The 21,921-nt window shown below is 31.8% G+C and overlaps 4 protein-coding genes across 8 annotated transcripts; 2 read left to right on the forward strand and 2 right to left on the reverse strand.

Moving 5' to 3' along the window:
- Positions 1 to 7,692: 7,692 nt before the first annotated feature.
- Positions 7,693 to 11,605, reverse strand: LOC139093597 (multiple inositol polyphosphate phosphatase 1-like). The gene is made up of 6 exons (XM_070644358.1): positions 11,347 to 11,605; positions 9,937 to 10,202; positions 9,775 to 9,866; positions 9,426 to 9,717; positions 8,740 to 9,364; positions 7,693 to 8,674 (listed from the first exon to the last, which is right to left on the reverse strand). Exons 2-6 carry the CDS (start codon positions 10,109 to 10,111, stop codon positions 8,443 to 8,445), a joined length of 1,416 nt encoding a protein of 471 aa, XP_070500459.1. The 5' UTR covers positions 10,112 to 10,202; positions 11,347 to 11,605; the 3' UTR covers positions 7,693 to 8,442.
- Positions 11,606 to 11,754: 149 nt separating this feature from the next.
- Positions 11,755 to 13,638, reverse strand: LOC139093600 (probable RNA-binding protein CG14230). The gene is made up of 2 exons (XM_070644362.1): positions 13,418 to 13,638; positions 11,755 to 13,354 (listed from the first exon to the last, which is right to left on the reverse strand). The coding sequence occupies exons 1-2, from the start codon at positions 13,590 to 13,592 to the stop codon at positions 11,808 to 11,810; spliced, it is 1,722 nt and encodes a 573-aa protein (XP_070500463.1). The 5' UTR covers positions 13,593 to 13,638; the 3' UTR covers positions 11,755 to 11,807.
- An 85-nt stretch (positions 13,639 to 13,723) lies between these two features.
- On the forward strand, positions 13,724 to 15,300 carry Rpt4 (Regulatory particle triple-A ATPase 4). The gene is made up of 5 exons (XM_070644325.1): positions 13,724 to 13,904; positions 13,967 to 14,086; positions 14,146 to 14,465; positions 14,524 to 15,065; positions 15,123 to 15,300. The coding sequence occupies exons 1-5, from the start codon at positions 13,808 to 13,810 to the stop codon at positions 15,223 to 15,225; spliced, it is 1,182 nt and encodes a 393-aa protein (XP_070500426.1). The 5' UTR covers positions 13,724 to 13,807; the 3' UTR covers positions 15,226 to 15,300.
- A 212-nt stretch (positions 15,301 to 15,512) lies between these two features.
- On the forward strand, positions 15,513 to 21,594 carry Taf3 (TBP-associated factor 3). Of its 5 annotated transcripts, none has more exons than XR_011544712.1 (8): positions 15,513 to 15,903; positions 15,964 to 16,203; positions 16,265 to 18,363; positions 18,530 to 18,723; positions 18,935 to 19,101; positions 19,193 to 19,548; positions 20,108 to 20,286; positions 20,535 to 20,635. XR_011544712.1 is itself a non-coding variant. In XM_070644369.1 (8 exons), the coding sequence occupies exons 1-8, from the start codon at positions 15,738 to 15,740 to the stop codon at positions 21,362 to 21,364; spliced, it is 3,465 nt and encodes a 1,154-aa protein (XP_070500470.1). In that variant the 5' UTR covers positions 15,514 to 15,737; the 3' UTR covers positions 21,365 to 21,594. The 5 variants fall into 5 exon arrangements, 4 of the variants coding, with proteins under 4 accessions (XP_070500473.1, XP_070500470.1, XP_070500472.1 ...); XM_070644369.1 differs by lacking the exon at positions 20,108 to 20,286 and adding an exon at positions 21,223 to 21,594 and having other exon boundaries at positions 15,514 to 15,903; XM_070644371.1 differs by lacking the exon at positions 19,193 to 19,548 and adding an exon at positions 21,223 to 21,594 and having other exon boundaries at positions 15,514 to 15,903.
- Positions 21,595 to 21,921: the final 327 nt, after the last annotated feature.

Below are 21,921 nucleotides of genomic sequence, written 5' to 3' on the forward strand. Positions count from 1 at the left end.
TTCACATTTCTTAATGAAATATTACAGAGCTGGTGTCTAAAAGATGTCGGGAGTTAACATAATCTGAACTTAAATTGAATTTTGAAGAGTTTAGCCTTTGTGAACAAAGGAGCCGAAAGCTGCAAATAAGGTATATGTTAACGTTCATTTGAGATTTGAATAATATTTATTGTACATAGTTGAAAACCCCTTATCATATGAAAATTCAGTCTGTTAATGAACTCCAAAGAATAAACATCATTGTGAATTTATAAGTAAATAAAACCAAATTTTATCAAAACACTGAATCAACCCTGACATCTAGCTTTACAGAAGTGCGAAACTTCCAGAGATACATTACATGCTTTGAATTTTAATCATCTCAACTATAAAAATAAGAACAAAGCTCTTTACTCAATAAAAATCCAAGTAATACATTACAGAAAAAGCAATTTACAGCAACTTGCATTGCTTAATAGAAAAAATGTCTCATTCTGTATTGCTTATAATTGAAAAATGTTCTCGGAAAATCACCATAGTTTCACTTTATTTTTATGGAACATAATAATAGAGAATGAAATAATTGTATTGAGTTGAATGAAGATGGATATTATTAGTAAACTCCTATTGTGCATTATAGTCAACTCAAATGATACAAATATTTAAGAAATCCAAAGAGAAATAATTTCTGGGATGATCCATCTAATTATTTTCAAATATTTTAGTAATTTTCTCATTCACACCTTTTTGAAGCATTGTGGAGTCTCCTTATGGTGTTGAAAATCCTTTTTTGATGCGATTCTTATGCTAATTTTTTTACTTAACAAAAAGTATAAGCTCTAATTACATTCAATATATTAAATGCTTGCTCTACATTCCTTTCAACTTGAATAATGAGCGTAAGCAGGAGAATAACATGAGAAAGAGAAACAAAAATTTCTCGACCTCTGATGGTTTTTCAGAATTAAAGGATTATCATTGTAATTTTCAAGATTACTCGAAGGATCAAAGGATATTTTTTGTGCCGTTCTCATAGAGCTATTTGTGTATTTGTTTTGCTTAAACAACCGTAACACAGATGGACACATAGAGATGATGTTTTTCAATAAACAGATTATCTGCCCACCAATTTACTTTGATCTTCCTTCTTGTTATGTTTCGTACATATTGGTTCGATTGAGTATGGATGGATATTGTGTCCAATTTTGAAGTAAAGCGCATATTTTGTAGTTTTCTGGATTATTCTTGCAGTAACGGTCATTTGTAATTTAAATTTTATTTATTTTACGTAGTTTTGCACCCTTCTTACACAAATTTTTAGTATTTGACTGAATTTCAAACAAAAAACATCGTGTTCTTTTAAAATCTGCAAAATAATTGAATTAATAGTTTGTACAATTATATGAAGCTCAAAAACTTAGGTAATAAGTTAACCCTATTCAATTAAGTGATACAAACGTAGAAATAAATATCTAGCAACCAAATAAATCAAAATAAATATAACCAAAGTGAATGTCTCAATAATCAATGTCTTACAACATGCTAACAGCATCGGAAGGAGACAAGATACATGTAGGAACGAGCGTAAGGTAAACATTTATGATTGAAATATGTTTTTTTATTTATATTCAGTAGCAATGAAAAAGATTTGATGTACTTAAAAATTGCAATTGAAAATAAAGAGGCTAATAGAGAAACAAACAATGGTCCAATTCACTCATACTTCCTCTCTTCACTTACCTTCCTGTACAAATATTAAGACGAAATGAATAGAAAAGGAACGATAGAAATAATATTTAATCCTGGCAACCGAAACATCTGCAAATTTTCATCATTTTTATTTCACGTTGGATTAATTGAGCGATTAAATATAACAAAAAATTTACGGAAATGAGGAATTTTACAGCAAAAAAATTATGTTCATTGAATTTATTGAACCATAAAGGTGATAAAGAATGAAATTTTCATCCATATTAACACATCGTATCATATTAAATTTTCATCACATGATGTAATTGTTGTAAAGTGCTGAACCATAAGAATAATAAGACTTTTTCATCACATGATGCTTAGTGTTTGCAGCTCTTAGTAACGCTGCTGAATGAAAAATTATTCAAATTCATAAATTTGGCGATGATTTAAAAAATGAGAAGAAATTGTCTGATCTGATTTGATTTGAATGGAAATGGAAGCAATTGTGTGTGTTTTTGGGTTATAATGTGAGCGGAGTGATTTTTGTCACCTGTGTGAATGTTGTAAATGAAGGGAAAATTGATTTGATTGAGGGTGGTGATGAATAGGAGAAAAGGAGAAATTTGTGTGCTTGCTATTGAGAATGAAGGCACTGAATTTGACATTCGTTCGAGTTTAATGGCACTTGATGTACGCGCAATGTCTTTTATTCAAAAATTCCGACCCTCAAATGTCTTGTTATGAATAGAAAGAAGCAGAGTCCATTTTATGCGATTATTTAATGACTTTTATTGGCATTGCCTCATTTTTCATGCTCGGAAGACATCAAAGGAAATTAATTTGTGTAAATTTTATGATCTTTTGAGTGTCTATAATTCAAAATAGAAGTAAGATTGTACTTGAATGGAAATGTCAATGAGACTCAAACTTCCATGATGCTTCAAATATTCTCTCTCTATAACTCAAGTTCCATTAAATGTGAATGTGATGACTTTTATAGACATCAAAACATAATTTGCATCAGAGAATAATGAATTATCATAACATGTAGGAACTAAGGAAGTACTTTTTAATGACGATGATATTTGCATGCCTAAATGATCGCACTTTGAAATGATAATTTTGCATCTCATGCAGCATAAAATATTGCAACATACATGCACAAGATACTCGAAAATCCTCTGACACAGAAATAAATTCAGTTCTCTTTATAGTCAATACTGTACAGCTTAAATTCATGAAAATGTGCTGAAAATTATTGTCGAGGATTAACTGCAATTTCATGAGCATTATGTATTATACAGCACCAACAAAAAAAGGATCCTCTTTAAACGGATTAGAAAAGAAATCTTGGAATGGATTGCGATGTGAACAGTCATTGAGTTGAAAATTCTCATAGAAAGCCAGCCAAGGATGAAAATTTCTCATAAGAAATAGAAATTCTTAATTGAAATTTCGAGGGCGTGTTTGACGTCTCAATGTGCTGTGCTGTGCTTGTTGTTGGAACTTTTTTGTTCTTTTCAAGTGCCTCATGCAGATGTTTTTTCGATGCGAATTTGCCAATTCTTCATAACATTTAGACAGTCTAAAAATATTCATAAAATCAAGTCTCACCACGACTTTCCAGCCCATAAAACTCATTTCAATGTTTTTGTCTCAAACAGTGACTCCATCAAAACAAAACAAGCAATTCTCGAATGTGAACTTTACTTCTTCTTTATGCTGAACATTTTTCCACATCAGAAATCATCAATAGAAGACATGAATGAGAAGAGGATCAAGCATTTATGTGCTGCTGTTTCATATTTCTTTGTTTAGATTTGTAGGCGATAACGTCTTAATTTTATTTGATGGCTCAATGAATTTTACGGCTCAGCATGATCCTCACATTTTGTGGCAAAATGAATGGAAGCATAAAATTTATTGAACTTCTTTGTGCTGTACGAAAGAGATCATTAAAGGATTTAAAGATGTTTTGTAAACAAAATTAATGAAAATGCCAAAAAAATCAATAATTTTGAGTTCATATTCAGGAATACGCTGAAAAGGTGCGTCGAATTATGACTTGTAAACATACTCTATGCCTACTTTTGAATTTTTATTAGCTTCTTCTCTACCCGACACGTGTCAGCAATAAAGTTATAAAATTAACTTTCTACTTCCTTAAAAAGTCATAAATTCCTCTTTTCATGCACCATTGAACATTAAATTATGGACTTACTCCTTCCACAACTCAGTCAGTCCCGGAAAATAATTACGAAAATGAGAAAAAATGTTTTGAATATTGAGCATGCCTTTGAGTACCTCATCTCATTTGGGACTAGTAAGTAAACATCAAACAGATCACAATCATCAATAGTGTTGAAGATAACACGCAGTTTTCATTGAAAAAAATTCATCACAAATGTTCTTCTTCATTCTTATTTGTTTTGCGGGCTAGAAGGGTTTTATTTTAGTTTTTTTTATGTTCAATAATCAGGACAAAAAAGTCTTTTGTATGCCGAATGGAATGTGATATCTCTTTATGTCATGAATGAATGTAAAAAAACAAGCACACCAAAACGTAAACCTTAAATCAAACATTAAAATCAGCTGGTAAGGATATTTTTATGGAGATTGTAGCTTTTAGCGCATTTTAAAGACTTACTGGAAGTCTAACTGGATGTTTCTGGATGTTTAAGTAAAATTTTAGTCAATATTGGATTCAGAAAGAGTCAATCTGGATCTTTTCAATTCTTCAACTGGATCTTTGCAGAAAGATTGAATGTTCCGACCTAAATCAAGTCAAAGTGTACAGAATATCCAACACATTTACCTGAAAAACATGCTAAAAAGGAAATAAGAAATGCAAACAATTTCACGACAATGACAACGATACAAATCGATATTCCTTCCCTCTTCTTCTTCTTATTGCTTAAGTAAACAATTATGTAATGCTTTTTTTTTCGAGGATGTCTAGAGTCTAACAGTTCCTTGCCATTTGCAAAACAACTTGGAATACTTTAAGGCTAAATAAAATAGCAAATAATGCGGTTCCGAGACTTAAAAGACATGATACAGAAAGCAATAAACTAAAAGGATTAAGCTACGAGCAAAGGAAATGAATTTTTGATGCTTTATGTGACACTAACTTCTCATTTATTTTATTTTCATTTCAGATTAATCTTGTAACCCAATTTTAATTCATTTCCACTGTGAATTATTTGTATAAACAGAAGAACTACTTGTGCACAATGGTATTATTGATATTTTAGTATATAACCGAGAAAATGGCAACGCCCACTTATGATTTTCTCTCCTTTATGTAAAATGTATATAATTTTTGGAAACAGCCAAAAAGCTGTCGGGAATAGAAGACACAAAGACGTTCATTTATGATTTAAAATGTGTACATAGCACATGATAAATAGAGAAATGCTTGCGCTGCTGTTACCTGAACTGTTCCTTCGACTTCATACTACTTGTTTGTTGTCCGTTTTGATGGATAGCAACAAAATGTACATTACATAAGTGGATGAATGTAGAAAGAGAGAGGAAAAAGAGGAAAGATATGAAGGAAGATAGATGAAATATGAATGAGAAAAGTATATAAGAGCATCAAATGATGATGATGAACAATGAGATGTGAAGATCAGACGTAAGGACATTTGCCATCATCAATATGATGAATGTGATATAAAAAGCACAAAACAAGATTTTATTTCCATTTCTAAAGCAATTTTATTTGCTTAAAGTGAACTTCAATCTTTAGCTTCATGTTTCAATAGTTGGAAAGGTAGGCATGACTTTCTGCTCTACTTTTGTTAGATAATATGAGACACGAGTTTCTTGAAAAGGTGAAGTCGTTCAGAATATTAAAAAAAGAATAATTAACAGGAAGTAAAACACACGCGCGTCTTTTCTATTATTCCACCCTATAAAGTACAGAAACAGCAACGAATGCAATGAAATTTGATGTGATGATTATTATGTGATGTTGAAGGCAGCAAAAAATCTGTTTCCGGTCCTTTTCAATTCCATCTGATTTTACTTCCAAATGATATGAATGAATTTTGATGATTGTTCATTGCACATTGTAATTATTCTTCCTTTCCATTACTTAATGCTGCTTTTCGATATGAACATCCAATATCCAAGAACCGATATCAACAACGGTAAAAAATCTAAAGAAATCTGAAATTACAATTTATTCACCTTCCCTACTTGTATACAGGCATAAGAATAGTTGGTTAGCTATTTCGTCGTCTGCATTTGAAACGAAAGGAAAAGTCTTTAAGTAAGTGAGTGAGTGAGGAAGGAGAACAAGGCTTTGTTTGCTCATCGGCACAAAAGACTCTTATGTCTTATACAAAAAGTACTTTCATACATCAATCCACCGCTATAAAATCATGTTCATTCCTTAATACTTTTTAAAATGTGCAATGTTCTGCTGACTAAAAGAACGATGAAGCTATCGCGATAATGGATAGCAGTTGATGAGCAAGCATATGCTTTAAAGATTTTTTTTCATTTACATTCAAGTTTTACTTTCTTTCATTATTCATTGATCAACAAAAATGCTGATAAGTCACGCGAACACCTTTTTAGCCTCTTTTTAAATGCTCAAATTTTTATCTACTTCTTCTTATGTGATTAATGTAATTTTTTTTTAGAAAGTGGAAATCTTATCTTTGCTCGTAAATCAGTGAATTGAGGACATTATTGTCTTCCGTATTTAACGCTGTTTAATGAAAAGATAATGTTTGAGGAAGGGTTGTATATGATACTAGTGTGATTTGTTGATAGAACCTGCTAGAACTGTTGAAATTTATGAAAAAAACCTGATTTATTCTCATTTAATGTTATAACGTTCGGTTTAGATTTGAATAAAATTTATTTACATAGTTGAAGACCCCTTTTCATACAAAAATTCAGTCTGTTTTTGAACTTCGAAGAATAAACATCATTGCGAACAAATAAATACGTAAGGAAGTCATTTACTTAAACTATAATGATAGTTTGATGGAAGTTTGGATGATACACTCGCGTATCGCTGAGCATAGCTTGATAATAATGACAAAAACTTAAAATATCAGACTCAAAAACTGATTTCTTTTGGAATGAATCTACGTCTCATCATGAACATCATCACATTTGTATCTAAATATTTACCCAATATAATTATTTTTGTACAAACAAAATTCTTGAAATCAAATAGCTCCGAGCAGCGTTTTTGAAAAATGTGAAATTTCTGAAAATGAATGTGGATCAAAAAAAGAAAATTCGTACATATGTTGTACAATCATACATGTACCTGATTATTGCTATGAAGATAATTATTTATTAAAGAAGTATCTGCTATTAATAACTTAACTAATGTCAACAAAACAATTATAAATATCAAGACGTTGTTCCTGATAGAAATTATTATCCACTCAAGAAGTTCATAATCCAATTTCCTTATGTCAACATGGGAAAATCACAGAAAAGAATGAAGAAAATTACAGATCAGAAGGAAAAAAAATTGTGAGGGGTTGGAAGTAGAATAAAGGCAAAGGAAAAGTGATGAGATGATGCAATTTATTCTCAATGTGGTTCTTCATCTTGTCAATGACACTATCTTAATAAAAAAAGGAAATAAAAGCGAAGGGATTGATTGAATAAGAAGCATCAACACCCCCACAACATACACTTAACCTTTTTCTCACATTAAACAGCATAAAATAGCAAAGAGACATCATTCAACCATAAATTGCTACCGAACATGTTAATCACTTTCAAATATAGACAAACGGAAGGATGTGATGTATTTTTATTTATTGGTGAGGTCGGAAGGCAGGCAGGAAAAGTTGAGCGACGGCGTGACACACGCGCCTGATTATTTACTGAACAGTTTAAAAATTTAAAATAGAATCGCATTTAAAATTGATTGTTGGCCAAAAGAACTTAAACAGAATTGAGCATTTGATTGAGACATCAAAACCAGTCCACAAAACAATTTCCGCATTTGTTATTTGATTGCCAGAAATGACAAGAAACAAATTTTCGTCTCCGAATCTCATTACAAAAGCAATTGATTCAGTCTGCAAATATTTGCATTGCAATCCAGAATTATGATATATTTGGATTATGAATTAAATGACAATTTTTATTTCTATTAACAAGCTTAAAGTTATTGCTAAAGAGTTTCATGTCTATGAAAAATAAATAAAAGGAACAGAATTGAAAGAAATCAGAAGGGTGGAAAATCAAACATTTTTGACAGCATAAATTTGATCTCATAATGCTAATAACATGTTTATGGATTGCTATGAATCAATTTGTCATTGAAAAATGAGTTTTATTGGACATTTGATACATTTAAATTAAAATATAATTTCTGGATCTTTAATAAAGTTTGGATTTACTGTTTTCTTTAGTTTGTCCATCCCTAAGTGTGTTCATCTAAACGGATAAATACTAATTTGGTGAATGATTATTCTTAATTACTAAATTTTGTTCAAATAGAAAGTTTTAATCCAATTTGCATATTTAAATGCTCTAAATATAAAATAACTGACTTAATTTGTATGCTCTCTAAGTACCTACACGTCCAAAGCTTGTAATAATTCTAAACTGCTTACGTGTTATATGTCAATAACTAAATTTACATTCTTTGATGCTCTAAACTTCTTACGTGCTATTTACTAATTTATATGTCTATACCTAAATTAACATTCTTTGATGTACCTCAGCATCTATTATAATCATCGTTGAATTTTGGTTGTATTTAATAGCTTAATTTGTTAATGCTCAAAACAGTACGTTGAATAACGTAGCTAAAGATATTAATGCCACTGATAATTTTAAGTAACTAGCTGTATTTCCACCACAGTACAAGTTTGCACAATCAGAATTTGAAAAGTGGCTGAACTTTTGAAGAACCGTTGATAAATCACATAATCCAATGTTGCACCAATCAAAATCAATGGGCCGCTCATTGAGGAAGAACTGCACTTTATATCGGTTTTGATCGTCCGGGCAACTACATAGAGATGAAAACAATTAAGGTCAATGAATAAAGAACACAATGAAGTAATTGCAACTTACTCATATTTGACGACAGCAAGATTGGAAGCAAGTGGGCTTAAAATACTTGTCTTGAACTTTCTGTTCTTCATCTGATGATAATTATCAGCTCTAAGAGGTTCATTATCTTTCGCATAACCGAGTGCCGTTAAAAGAAGTTGTATGGATGATGCATGTGCGAAATAAGCAGCTACTTTTGGTAAATGCTCTGTTTGCAAGAATCTAACCATATCTTGTACAGCTGTGCACATAACATTAGAATTAAGTTCATTTCCAAAACCAGCCTTATAATAATATTTTAAATCTTCTAAATATTCGAGTACGGTGACATGCTCAGGTAAGAAAGCAGCACACCACGGTGAATCTTCTTGTAAATACCAAGCTTGATCATATCGGCACATGTCCCAAATCTTGTCGATATTCTTGGGTGTTAGAGTATATTTATATCCAAGTCTAATGGATACTTCTTCAAGCATCTTTTTGAATACGTCTGACTGCTGGAACTTGAAATATTCAGAGTTCTGATTTTTGACTTTATCTTCTTGTTCCTCCCATTTGCCGCATGAATCATATGGACGTAGGAATAAACTGCTATTTAATTCAGGCTTTGTGTCTATCAACTTGTATGCTTCAGGTCCAAATAATCCTAAAATAATGAAAAGTTTAGAAAATTTGATAGAAGTGAAACTTTAAATCACATAAAATACCTTCCACGAACGCTTTATAACTGGCTTCACCTCGTTGAGTATCAGTATATCCAAATCGGAACTTTTCTTTTGAGTATCTTGTCTCGATGACATTTTGGAAAGTTCGTTGATAATCTATTGCCATATACTTCATATCATTCCATCCTTGTACTGTTAAGAAGTTACCGTACATACTGGTTAAATTAGTATCTAATCTCCAATTCTTGAGGTTTTCGAGATCTTCATTACAGAGTTGATTTAAGTGACGATCTCTGTCGTGTCTCTTGAGATTCTCAACAATTCCATCGCGGACCTGCAATAAAAGTTGTTAAAATCACTGATTTTAAGAATTTTAAGCTGAATTACTTACATCAACAAGTTTTCTCATTTCTTCAATGGAACCGCCAGATGGATTTCTTGTTCCATGCCGTGATAAGAGCCAAAACTTCACAGCTTCACATTCTACAAGTGTAAATTAATGTCTTGATAATCTTTTGAACTAAAAATTAATTAAAGCAATGAACTTAATTACTTGGAACATTGAAGTATCGTCTCTCATGCCCTCTTGCCACTTCATAAGCTGTTTTTGTTGCATACTGTCTAGTTTGTTTCTTATCATTATCATTAGAATAACAATATTCACGTTGTGAAGTAACGTAAAGTATTTTCAATAACACAAACAGAACAATACAGTAGTATCGCTTCATAATCTTAGCGATCTTTCTCGATTACGATCCAGTCGATTTAATGTCTGAACAGATACTAAATAAACTTGAAATCAGCTAAAAACACTTGAATCTGAAAGTGAAAAGAAAACGCTTTAAAAGACACAACATACAACATTGTTGCTTTTCTTTATATTCTAATAGAGCGCGACATGTCGTCATTACGGAGCTTAATAGATTCTCGCTTATGAATCATTTACATATTGTTTGTACTCTACTTTCAAGCAATCAAAAAAAATTACTTTTAGCCCACATACAGTTTTGAAGAAAATAAAGAATGATGAGTGTCGATTTTCGGCACGTGGATTTTTTGACGGAGCGCATTTATGAGGGTTTATAAATTTAACGGTTTTCTCAATTTCAAATATTTTTCATTTTAACGGTTTTTCTAATTTTGAATTTTTAGCCTTTTTTTAAAAAAAATTATCCTTGACACAAACTTATTTGATGGATGAGATGAAAAGGTTTGTGTCAAGGATAATATTTTTAAATTTAAAATTTCAAAATACATTAAGAATTTAAAATCTAACAGTTTTTCAAAATTTGAAGTCTTGACACAAACCCGATATTCCATGATAAAACAGTTTGTGTCAAGGCTAATTTTTTTAAATTCCAAATTTCAAAATCCATTCAAAATTTAAAAATCCGTTAAAAATATAAAACCTTTAATTTGTAATAAATAAGGCCAAAACGCACATTCATGCTGCATATTCATCAACAGAAGTGCGTTTAAAATTATAGTAAAAAAAAGAAGAAGATTACTATTATTAATTTTAACTGTGTTTGTCGCTAATGTTAACGCTACCAACGAAACGATAACAGAAAAAAGAGTTATAATGTAAATTATTCTAGTGTGACTGATCGCGAGCAATTGTGAATTTTTTCTATTTGCTAAAAAACCTCTTTTATGCATCATAAACGGTTTTTTCATTTCCAACGCAAAAAAGCAATTTTCGTGAAATTCACATGAAAATATGCAGCATAAAACTCTCTCGAATGTCACTAATTTTATTATCTTATTATTGATGGAATTCCTCATATCCACTGTAATCATTTTTATTTTCATTTCTATTTCTTTCACATTAAAAACAGGTTTTCTTAACACAGTCTTAATGTCTATTTTATAGACATTACATCATATGCTTACTAATTTAAGTTCTCATCACAATAGAATCTTTTATAGCAATTGAGATTAATTAAATGCAATCAAGTCTTACCAAAATAAAAATAATAAGACATACACAGCAGCACCAGCACAAAACACTTGTGATGCACTTTTCGCGGCTTTTTTTTCGATGTTTGCTCCCAGAGAGTTAAAATAACAATGAAGAAATAGTTGTGTGTAAGAGAACTAGAAGAACTGACACACCTGTTTTAACGATCTATCGGTATATGATGGAACTAACTTCTGTTTGAAGTACAAACTATCTGAAGTCTTCGTATGAAAATTGTTGAATGCTCTATATCCACAATGTCCAACCTGATGACTAAAATCCATCCAAAATCTGCAAATAATGCTAATTAAAATAATTAATAATTTTTGGCGATTACACAATTGATGATCGTGTTACTGAAAAACATATGATTAATAGGAAGGGAGAAGGGGAAATAACTCAAATATCATGTTAATGTTCACATGTATTAATCATGCCTTTATTTGTATATATCTTGTATTTCTCTACACTTTCCGTTTCTTGAATGACTTTTCTTTATCGTGTCTCGCTTTTCTGACTTGATTTTTGATAACTTTCTTCAGTTTCTGACGTTCTTCAAGCATTTTCTTGGGATCGACAAATGCTGCCTTTTTCAAAAAGGCAAAGGCATCTTGAAGACGTTTATCACCATCACATACAAAGAAATTGTAGCGCCAAACACCTGATTTTGTGTATTTACCGTCCTTTGATTGTTTCTTTTGTGGTTCCTTCTTTGCCTTTTTCTTGGACTTTTCAATTTCGGCATCTTCATCAGTGTCTGATGAATCGTACTTGAACCTGACTTGATTCATTTGAAATGCATGCATTTTTGGTGCCAATTTTATCTCTTTTTCTTCAACTACTTCCACTGGCTTTTCATCATCTGAATCGTCATGCTTAACACCTAACATACCGAAGATGCTAAACGGCTGTGAATCATCTTTTGATTTAAAGGCATTTGCTAAGTTATCAGACACTTCATAGAATCGCTCTTCTGCATTTTTTTCAGCAGGTTTAGACTCATCTTCATCAACTTCCATTTCCTCATCATCATCTTCAATTTGTTCATCGCCTTTAACCACATCTAAATATTTTTGATGAGACTTTTTGCTTGGATCAAATCGAAGCATTCCTTTTTGTTGTGGCTTTTGCTGATTACTGCTTAATGGCTGACCTGTGATGCTCTCTAAAATGCTTAGCTGATGATCACGTTCTTCTTTCATTTCGGCTTGATCCCAATTAGCCATTTCTTTTCGAAGACGTTTTCTTTCTTTTAGTTCATCTCTGGAATATTTCTTACGGGAATCAATGAATTCGTCTGTCTCATCAACAAACTTCTCGTCCATCTTAAAACGACTGTCATTATTGAATTTTGTTTGAATTTCAAATAACTTTTCTCCCTTTTTGCCTTCAAATTGCTTTTTGATCTTAAATGATTCGGGTTCTACTTCCATTTCTTCATCATACTCTTCTTCATCGAAAAGTGTTGGCTTTTTAGCTGAATTGTCTACAGACTTTACTACTGGTTCTGGTTTCTCAAAAACAATTTTATTACTTCTTGGTATCGTTGAATCTATATTCGATAAAGCATTTTTAATTGCATCCTTTTGATTTTTGTGCATGTCTTTAAGCTTTTGAAGACTCTGTTGACGTTTCATGTCATCTAAAGTTGCTTGATCAAGAACTTTCGGTTCCTCTTTTTGATAATTTGTGAAAGAGTCGAATGTGGTTCGTTTTGGGAATGCTGAAATTTTAACAGCTTGCTTAATCGTAATTGTTTCCTCTTCATCGGAACTAGATTCATCGCTTGAAACTTCCTTTTCAATTTTCGGCAATTCTGGCTTTTCTTGCGGTTGTTCTAACTCAGCAACTGATTTCATAGATATTTCAATCAATTTCTGTCCAATTGTGTTGTCAGCTAATCTGTCTAACTGCTCACGTTCTCTTTTCAGACGATCCAGGAAACTTTCCTTTGCTTTTGATACAGAGAGATAATTTCCCTTGAATTGCTGCTGACCAAACTCTCGAATGCCTAGAATTGATTAATATACTTATGAATATCGTTATTTATTATTAATTTAATTAATTAACTTACATTTTGGGATTAATTTTTCTTCGATTTCGATGTTAACAAATCCATACAAACTTTCTTCATTTTTCTTCTTTAATTCAACACTTTTGACCTTTCCATAATATCCAAATTCTGATTCAAGCTCACTTTCAACAGTATTGGCAGGAATATTACCGATAAAAAATCTCGTTTCAGTCATTTTCTTAATTATTTTGCTCTCACGTTGCTGTGTTTACAAAACATTATTTTCTGTATAATGAGGTTCAACTGATTTATTGGAATTCAAATTGTGAAACGGTTTTTAGAAATTCAAATCGGTTACCGGTTTAAAGGGGTTTTAATCAAATCTGCGAAATCATCATCAAAAACACAAATTTCATTTTAATTCCTTAAAAATCAATAAAATAAAGCAAAATGACTGTCGCGGGAGATACAGTTCGTGAAAAGGCTCTTCAAGATTATCGTAAAAAGTTGTTGGAACACAAGGAAGTCGAGTCCAGACTTAAAGAAAGTGAGTTTTCAAAATTCTAAAAAAATTTTGATATTTTTACAAGAAATATTTTCAAATTACAGTCCGAGAATCCTTAAAAGAGAGCACAAAGCAGTTTGATAAGTCAGAGAATGACTTGAAAGCATTACAAAGTGTAGGACAGATCGTTGGAGAGGTTTTGAAGCAACTTACTGAAGATAAATGTAAGTTCTTTATTATTCACTGGATCTCAAAATTTATTTCTTATTATTCCTTGATCCAGTTATTGTAAAAGCAACAAACGGTCCTCGATATGTTGTTGGATGTAGACGTCAGTTGGACAAAGCAAAATTAAAGTCTGGTACTAGAGTAGCACTCGATATGACAACATTAACAATTATGCGTTATTTGCCACGAGAAGTAGATCCATTGGTTTACAATATGTCCCATGAAGATCCAGGCGATGTCACATACTCAGCTATTGGTGGTCTTTCTGAACAAATTCGTGAATTGCGTGAAGTCATTGAACTTCCTTTATTAAATCCAGAGTTGTTCTTGCGTGTTGGAATCACCCCACCAAAAGGATGTTTGCTTTATGGACCTGTAAGTTTGATAGTACTTTGAAAATTGCGCAATATTAATAATAGTTTGTAATTTACAGCCTGGTACCGGTAAAACATTGTTGGCTCGTGCTGTTGCATCTCAATTAGATGCAAACTTCCTCAAAGTAGTATCAAGTGCTATCGTCGATAAGTATATTGGTGAATCTGCACGTTTGATTCGAGAAATGTTTAATTATGCAAGAGATCACCAGCCATGTATTATCTTTATGGATGAAATTGATGCTATTGGTGGCAGAAGATTCTCAGAAGGTACATCCGCAGATCGTGAAATTCAACGTACTTTGATGGAACTTTTAAATCAAATGGATGGTTTCGATTCTCTTGGTCAAGTCAAGATGATTATGGCAACAAATCGTCCAGATACTTTAGATCCAGCTCTTTTACGTCCTGGACGTTTAGATCGTAAAATTGAGATTCCATTACCTAATGAACAAGCTCGTCTTGAAATCTTAAAAATTCATGCTGGTCCAATTGCTAAGCATGGAGAAATAGACTATGAAGCTATTGTCAAATTATCAGACGGTTTCAACGGTGCTGATTTGAGAAATGTTTGTACTGAAGCTGGATTATTCGCTATTCGGTAAGAATTTTGAATATATTTACTTGGCTACTATGATTAATCAAATTATTATTACAGAGCTGAACGTGAATATGTCGTACAAGAAGATTTTATGAAGGCAGTTAGAAAGGTTTCTGATAACAAGAAACTCGAAAGCAAGTTAGACTACAAGCCAATATAAGCATCATACTATTGTACACTTTAATCATTTTGCATCAAATTTATGAAAAATAAAATTTAATTTACCTACATTAAATTCGTTATTGTGTTTAAAAACCATACAAATGTCTTTTCAGAGAGCCATATAAATGTCAAAAAGGTATGAAACATTTGTGAGGTTTTAAAAATATCTGACTCAAGAAATTTCCGGCGTAAACAAAATATCAGGTAGAATAAGCCGGCTTATATGGAACAGCTGATTTTTAAAATTTGAATTTTCCCGCACTTTATTTGAAAAAAATCATAGTTACTTGCCCTTTGTTTACAAAAAAATTTAATCTCAGAAAAAAGTTAATAAATTTAAATTTTAACAGGTTAAAAGGAGAGTTTGTTGACCATAAATAGTTTTAAACTGTTTATAGACACATCCATAACATTAAGCAATTGAAGGATACAAACAAAATTTCCAATGATTTGAGAAAAATTGAATAAAAATATTGAGACATTTCTTCTTCTTGATAAAAAGTTGCCGAAATGCAAGCAAGTTATACGCATCAGGTTCTACGGGTTGTTGTGGCTAAGATTTGTCAAACAGTAGGATGGCAAGGAGTCACTGGAACTGCATTAGAGATTATGGTTGATATCCTTGACCGATATATTCGAGAAATATGCAGAACAACGCATGATTATACTGAGCACTGTAAGTTGTCAATTTTTATGATCCAGTGATGAAATATGACTCATAATTATTACTTTGTAGATAACAGAACAGAAGGAAATCTTGATGATTTAGAGCTTACGTTAAGGGATATGGGGATTAATATGAATGAAATTATTGAATACATAAGTTATGTTGATCCAATAATAACAAATTTAGAAATCCCTAAATATCCTATCGCGAAAGAATCGCATTTCAATTTCTTAAAACCAGGAAGTAAAGAAGTTTTAACTCGTCCAGTACACATTCATGAGCATCTGCCTCCAATTAATCCACAAGAGGGTAAAGTCTTTTTCTATATATTAATTAACTTATTTTTAATATTTGCGTAAATTGATCATAGAAGAAGCGGCATATTCAAATGGTGAGAAAGACATTGATGTTGTTGGATTGCCAAGTGAGGACGTATTTAAGCGTCCAGCTGAATCAGACGCAAATCCAACAAAGAAAATAAAATTGGAAGAGGAAGGAAGAGCAACAAGAGAAATAACTTCAGTAATGATGACTACATCTGGATTTATATCACCTGCTAGAGAAGGCAAATTGCCTGAATCGAAGCCTCCAAAATTGGTTGAAGAATTTCCAAAACCAATTCCTCCACCAATGATATCACCATCGACATTTAAGTCTAAAGATTCGCCATTCAGTGTTCCTTCATCTGGACCAATCGACAAAAAGCTTGAGAAAAAGTTGAAAAAGAAAAATCACGACAAGGAAAAGAAAAAGGACAAACATCTTAAAGATAAATATTCAACAATGTCAGATCCTAATGATACTGCTCCATACGATCCTATTCCACCTCCACAAAACTTACCACCACCAATTATTATGCCACGAGAAGCTAATGAACAAATGATTATGGCTGAACGTAAAAAGGAACTGAAAAAATTAAAGATGAAAAACAAGGAGGAAACTAAGAAAAAGAAGGAAAAGCCTCCAAAACATCCAAAGATGCAGTCATTTGATCAAGGATTTATGGACAGTAAATCGACATTTGATCCTTATCAAGTATTACCGACGTCAATAAATCCACCAATAGCTGCAAGCTCTCAAATTCAGGCGCATAAATATTTGACTGGCGCTGCTCATGCACTATTTCCAAATCCAATGGACTTTGGTTCACAACAAACACCTTTAATGTCTACTCAAAATCCATTGATTGAAGGAAAATTAGTATCGGAACCAGACAAGCAAAAATTAAACATTTTCAAAAAGATTTCAAAGCCTAAAGATGATCCTGTTAAGCATCAACAATCTATGCAGTCTCAAATGGACTTCTTGACACCTTCAAAATTAGATCGATTTGATTCCAATCAGCCATCAACATCTCATCCACCACAAACATTTTCGGATCCAATTAAAAAGATGCATAAATTACCAAAAGAGACTACATTAACGCGAGTTGATGACAGCTTAAATATGCCAATGAATCTTTCAGGACCGTCTAGAAGCAATGATTCATCATTTGAGGAAATACCAGTTCCTAAAACACCAACAATTCCACCCAAAACTCCAGACTTTAAAATGTCACAAAGTGTCGAGAAAAAGGAGAAGAAGGAACGGAAAAAGAAGGAAAAGAAAGTCAATCTTGATCAAACTGATTGGATGGGAGGAAGTTCCCAACAACAACAACAGCAGCAACAGCACTTTCCAAATCCATTCGATTTGTCATCACCTAATAATTCTTTCTTGCAGAACTTACAGACAAGCAGTTTAATGGGAAATTTAGCAAATTCATTTATGCTTAATAGAAATCCATTCTCAATGGCTGCAACTGATTTATTTTCATCTGGTCCAGGTTTGATACCAAAAGCACCATTTAGCATGCAACAATCACCATTAAATGCTATGCTAAATCCTTATGGTATGGATATGAATTTATTTCAACAGCAAGCGTCGCCGCCAATTAAACCAAAGAAGGTAAAACCTCCAAAACCTGCCAAACCAACGATGGAAATTCTCCAGACAATGGGCAGCAAGTTTTGCAATGTAGCACCTTTAGTTCCACCCTCAATTCTTAAGGAACGTCATTTTGATCCTCCATTGATGAATGTTGATACTTTCCCATTACAGCAACAGAGCATGAATACTGCATTTGATCAACTATTAAAAGATCAGCATCATCAGCAGCAACTACAAACGTCAACGCCGGCTAAAAAGTTTATTGATGAAAAACTTGAGACATTTGATCTAACAAAAGATTCATCACCAGAACCGGCAATGACAGCTCCAATGCCATCAACATCGAGTACTCATATTATTACAGAATCAGTTCCAACAGCAGTGACGTCATCGTTCCAACAAGAGAGCATTTTACCGACTATTCCCGAACATTCTGACCTTCCGCAGCCAATTGTTAAGGAAAAATCAAAAGAGAAGAAGAAAAAGAAGGATAAGGACCGTGATAAGGAACGCGATAAGGACAAGGAGGAACGTAAAAAGGTATTAAATTTAATTATAGTCTAATTAAATATAGGAGTTAATTTTAATCCTAAGATTTATTTTTTAATCCTCGGATTTATTTAAGTCCGATTTACATTCCTTAGTTCCAATTGATTTTTATAATCAAGCATGATTCTAATGACCTAAATTAAATTTTATTTCACAGAAAAAGAAGGAAAAGAAGAAGAAAAAGGATAAGCATAAGGACAAAGAGAAGCATAGAGCATCAATGTCAACATTGGACAGTCAAAGTAATGACACGGAAGATACAGCTGACAATAATTCTACATCATCAGTTCCAAAATTAATGCTTAAATTAAATTCACCAAGACCGAACACACCCGATACTCACAAAAAGACGTATGTAATTTTTCCATGATTCCTGTTTTGATTTTTTTGAACTTCATTTCCATTTTTATTTACCGCAAAGTTCCTTTTATCATTTAGCATGCCTTAAAAATAGTATTATTATCATTATTATTTCTTGTACTGACTGTAAAAACCAAATTAGCATTAAAACATGAAAATTTATGACAATATTGATTTGACATTTCTATTATTAACACTTCAGAAGCATGCAACGATCAAGGAATGAAGACTTTGAGTTTCCATCGCCACATCAAGAGACAAGTCATCGAGGATCATCACCACATTTGAGTGGATATGCCAGAGATCCATCACCTGAATTAGCAAGGATATCACCTCTTGTAACACGTCCACCAAAAATTAAGCATACGAGTAAGTACAGTCATTTTCAGTTCTTATTTTATTATTTTGAATTTCTTTCTTAAAATATAAAAAATCGACACAAAACTCTACGAATGATCAGCTTCAATTTATTCGTCGACAACTACAAGTGGTGATTATTACCACCAACAACAGCAATCAAATTATACGAATCAATATGATTATAATAATCAGCAATATATGGACTATCAACAAAATTCGCCATACTCATCTTATTCGAGTCAATATCAGACTAATTATCAACAACCGTTGCAGCAACAACAACAACAATCACCAAATATCACAAATTATCAACAATCGACTCAATACACTGCACAGAATATGCAATATCAACAACAGACATATCAACAGTCACAAGATTTTGGATATAATAACAACAACAATAATGATAATAATAATCAGTCATGGAACATAACTCAGAATAAAGCTTCATATATTGTGAGTATTGAAAAGCGGGTTAAGCTAGCAATGAGTGATGGGACCCAACATGTTTATGGAAATAATTTTTGTTTGTCCTCGTGCATAATCAATTTCCTTGTCCTCCGAATCATCGTCATTAGTCATTCGACTGTAGTATGTCCATTCATCAATAATTATCCATTCCTTGAAAAGAGCTTTATGAATAAGCTTAGATGAAAAATTGAAGCTGAATCAGATTAATTCTATTAACCAATATGTTTGCAATTCTATACCTTAATTAATTCTATTAACTAATGATTCAGTGTCTGATGAACTGCTGTTGATGTAAATAATTCGTAATTTGTAACGGATTTTTTTGAAAAATTAATCGGTTTTTGAAACGGTTTAAATAATTTGAATAATTTTTAGCCGTTAAATTTTAAAATAATTTTTGACCGTTACTACTATTCGTCCGAAGCAGTTCAGCAGACACTGATACAATATTTGATGCATTTATTAGTCCTCATTATGTTAATATGACTCATTGAAATCTAATCATTTATGTGTCCATTTTATTACTAACAATCCATAAATCCAGAGAAAAAAGATGATGAGAAAATTGGAAAGACATCAAGTAATGATGAGAGCTCTAGCGTAGTTAAAGAGGGAAAAATTAAACAGACACCTGAATCGTCAAAAGTAGACTTAACGGCAACGCCAAAGGCAAGCCAAAAAACTGAAAGTTTCAAAAGAAAAAATGAAACTGAAAAAATTGTGGTAAATATGCTGTTCCTTTATTTTTTGTTAATTTGGAGTTATTAGTTAAATCCTTAAGTTGGTTCCTTTCACAAAATGCTTGCATATTGTGCAGTTGATACATATTTTTATTATTTGTTTATTATTGTTTTTCGGGATATTGAATTTGTTGTAATTTTCGCACATTGAGAAACACAAAATTTATTTGCATTTCTTCTCTTCTCTATCTCCTTTCTGACATTTGATTCTTATTGACAAAAATCTATTAGGATGCTGATGGTAGTACAGTTTGGATATGTCCTGCTTGTGGATCCATTGATGATGGTTCGCCAATGATTGGCTGTGACGCATGTGATGCTTGGTATCATTGGTAAGTAGAATTTCATATTTGGTAATTTCTAACATTTACACAATCATATATTTACACATCATAAAGTAGTATCATTCTTAATTTATTTTTAAATATTTTTTTTTTTGAATCAAAAGCTCACCTGGTCTTGTTTATTTTTGTAGACTAACTTTCACTGGGTTTATAAATAATCACTAAAGTATCTTTGTGTACTACTAATTTGCTCATACTTTCTTTTCTAATTATGACTAATTATAGTTTTTTAAATATCGGCAAACTGAAGGAGTCATTTAAAACCTTACAATTTTAATAAATTCAAACAATTGTAACGGATTTTGAGTTTTTGAAAATATCAAAACCATACAATTTCATTTTTGAAACATTTGTGAGGTTCTGAAATTCAAATGAAATAAACGGTTTAAAAAGGAGTTGTAAGGTTTCGTAATTCGTGCAAAACATTCATAATAAATTTTATTGATTTGCGTAATAACAAGAACAAGAAAATTCAGTTAGCTGAGGAATGCATATGAAAACGTTATATCTATAGACATAAACCGAGAGATGTTTTCTTATTAAACATAAATACTTTTCATTTTCTGTGTTTTTAGGGCATGTGTTGGAATAAAAGTAGAACCGAATGAAAATGAGGACTGGTTCTGTAGAGCATGCATCAGCCGAAAGCAAAGCGATCAGTTGGAAGGCAAGAAGAAGAAACGAAAGAAGAAGGACCGGGAAAGTAAAAATCTTTAGCATTTAGAGAAAAAGGGTGTTGGACGTCCGAGGAAAATTACACTAGCATCGCCTAAATTGATTGCGAATAATTTTAATAAGCCACAAATTTAATAAAAAAAAAAATGGGAATTAATTCTATGAGAATACAAATGTAAAAATGTTAAATTTAATATATTTTGGTGTTTTTTCGATTAGAAATCTATCTAATTACCTATTACGATAATAAATTTCTATTTTGTAAAAAAGAATGCTTATTTTATTAATTAATTGTCGTGATTTTATTAAGTCATTATTCATGTTATGACTCCTAAGAACAAAATCATTCGGTACGAGGTCATAAAATATTTTGCAACGATTTAACGTATTTTGAAAATTTGAATTTATGAAATTGCAAAAAAATATCCAATGAAAAAATACCGAAAATTTACAGATAGTTTCTAGCGGAATTTCGAAGAAAATGTGCTTACAATTTCGGCTGGCTGACTAGCTGGTCTGCTGTGTGGATGATAAAATTATAAATGATTCTTCAATTTTGTTAACAGAAAATAACGTCCATAAAGAATTTCAAAAATTTT

The sequence above is a fragment of the Chironomus tepperi genome, unplaced genomic scaffold (genome assembly GCF_022539635.2).
Source record: "Chironomus tepperi strain 1889 unplaced genomic scaffold, CSIRO-AGI_Ctep_v1 contig_337, whole genome shotgun sequence".
Classification (NCBI taxonomy): Eukaryota; Metazoa; Arthropoda; class Insecta; order Diptera; family Chironomidae; genus Chironomus; species Chironomus tepperi.

What these genes read in the sequence shown, in the direction of transcription:
- LOC139093597 (XM_070644358.1), bottom strand. Translation starts at nt 10,111, where the DNA reads ATGAAGCGATACTACTGTATTGTTCTGTTTGTGTTATTGAAAATACTT. An exon ending in ACGATACTTCAATGTTCCAA is followed by an intron (nt 9,867 to 9,936) that starts GTAATTAAGTTC and finishes TTACACTTGTAG; the next exon opens with AATGTGAAGCTGTGAAGTTT. An exon ending in CTTGCTGTCGTCAAATATGA is followed by an intron (nt 8,675 to 8,739) that starts GTAAGTTGCAAT and finishes ATCTCTATGTAG; the next exon opens with TTGCCCGGACGATCAAAACC.
- LOC139093600 (XM_070644362.1), bottom strand. Translation starts at nt 13,592, where the DNA reads ATGACTGAAACGAGATTTTTTATCGGTAATATTCCTGCCAATACTGTT. An exon ending in AGAAAAATTAATCCCAAAAT is followed by an intron (nt 13,355 to 13,417) that starts GTAAGTTAATTA and finishes AATCAATTCTAG; the next exon opens with GCATTCGAGAGTTTGGTCAG.
- Rpt4 (XM_070644325.1), top strand. Translation starts at nt 13,808, where the DNA reads ATGACTGTCGCGGGAGATACAGTTCGTGAAAAGGCTCTTCAAGATTAT. An exon ending in CGAGTCCAGACTTAAAGAAA is followed by an intron (nt 13,905 to 13,966) that starts GTGAGTTTTCAA and finishes TTCAAATTACAG; the next exon opens with TCCGAGAATCCTTAAAAGAG. An exon ending in GCTGGATTATTCGCTATTCG is followed by an intron (nt 15,066 to 15,122) that starts GTAAGAATTTTG and finishes TTATTATTACAG; the next exon opens with AGCTGAACGTGAATATGTCG.
- Taf3 (XM_070644369.1), top strand. Translation starts at nt 15,738, where the DNA reads ATGCAAGCAAGTTATACGCATCAGGTTCTACGGGTTGTTGTGGCTAAG. An exon ending in GCATGATTATACTGAGCACT is followed by an intron (nt 15,904 to 15,963) that starts GTAAGTTGTCAA and finishes ATTACTTTGTAG; the next exon opens with ATAACAGAACAGAAGGAAAT. An exon ending in TGTGATGCTTGGTATCATTG is followed by an intron (nt 20,636 to 21,222) that starts GTAAGTAGAATT and finishes CTGTGTTTTTAG; the next exon opens with GGCATGTGTTGGAATAAAAG.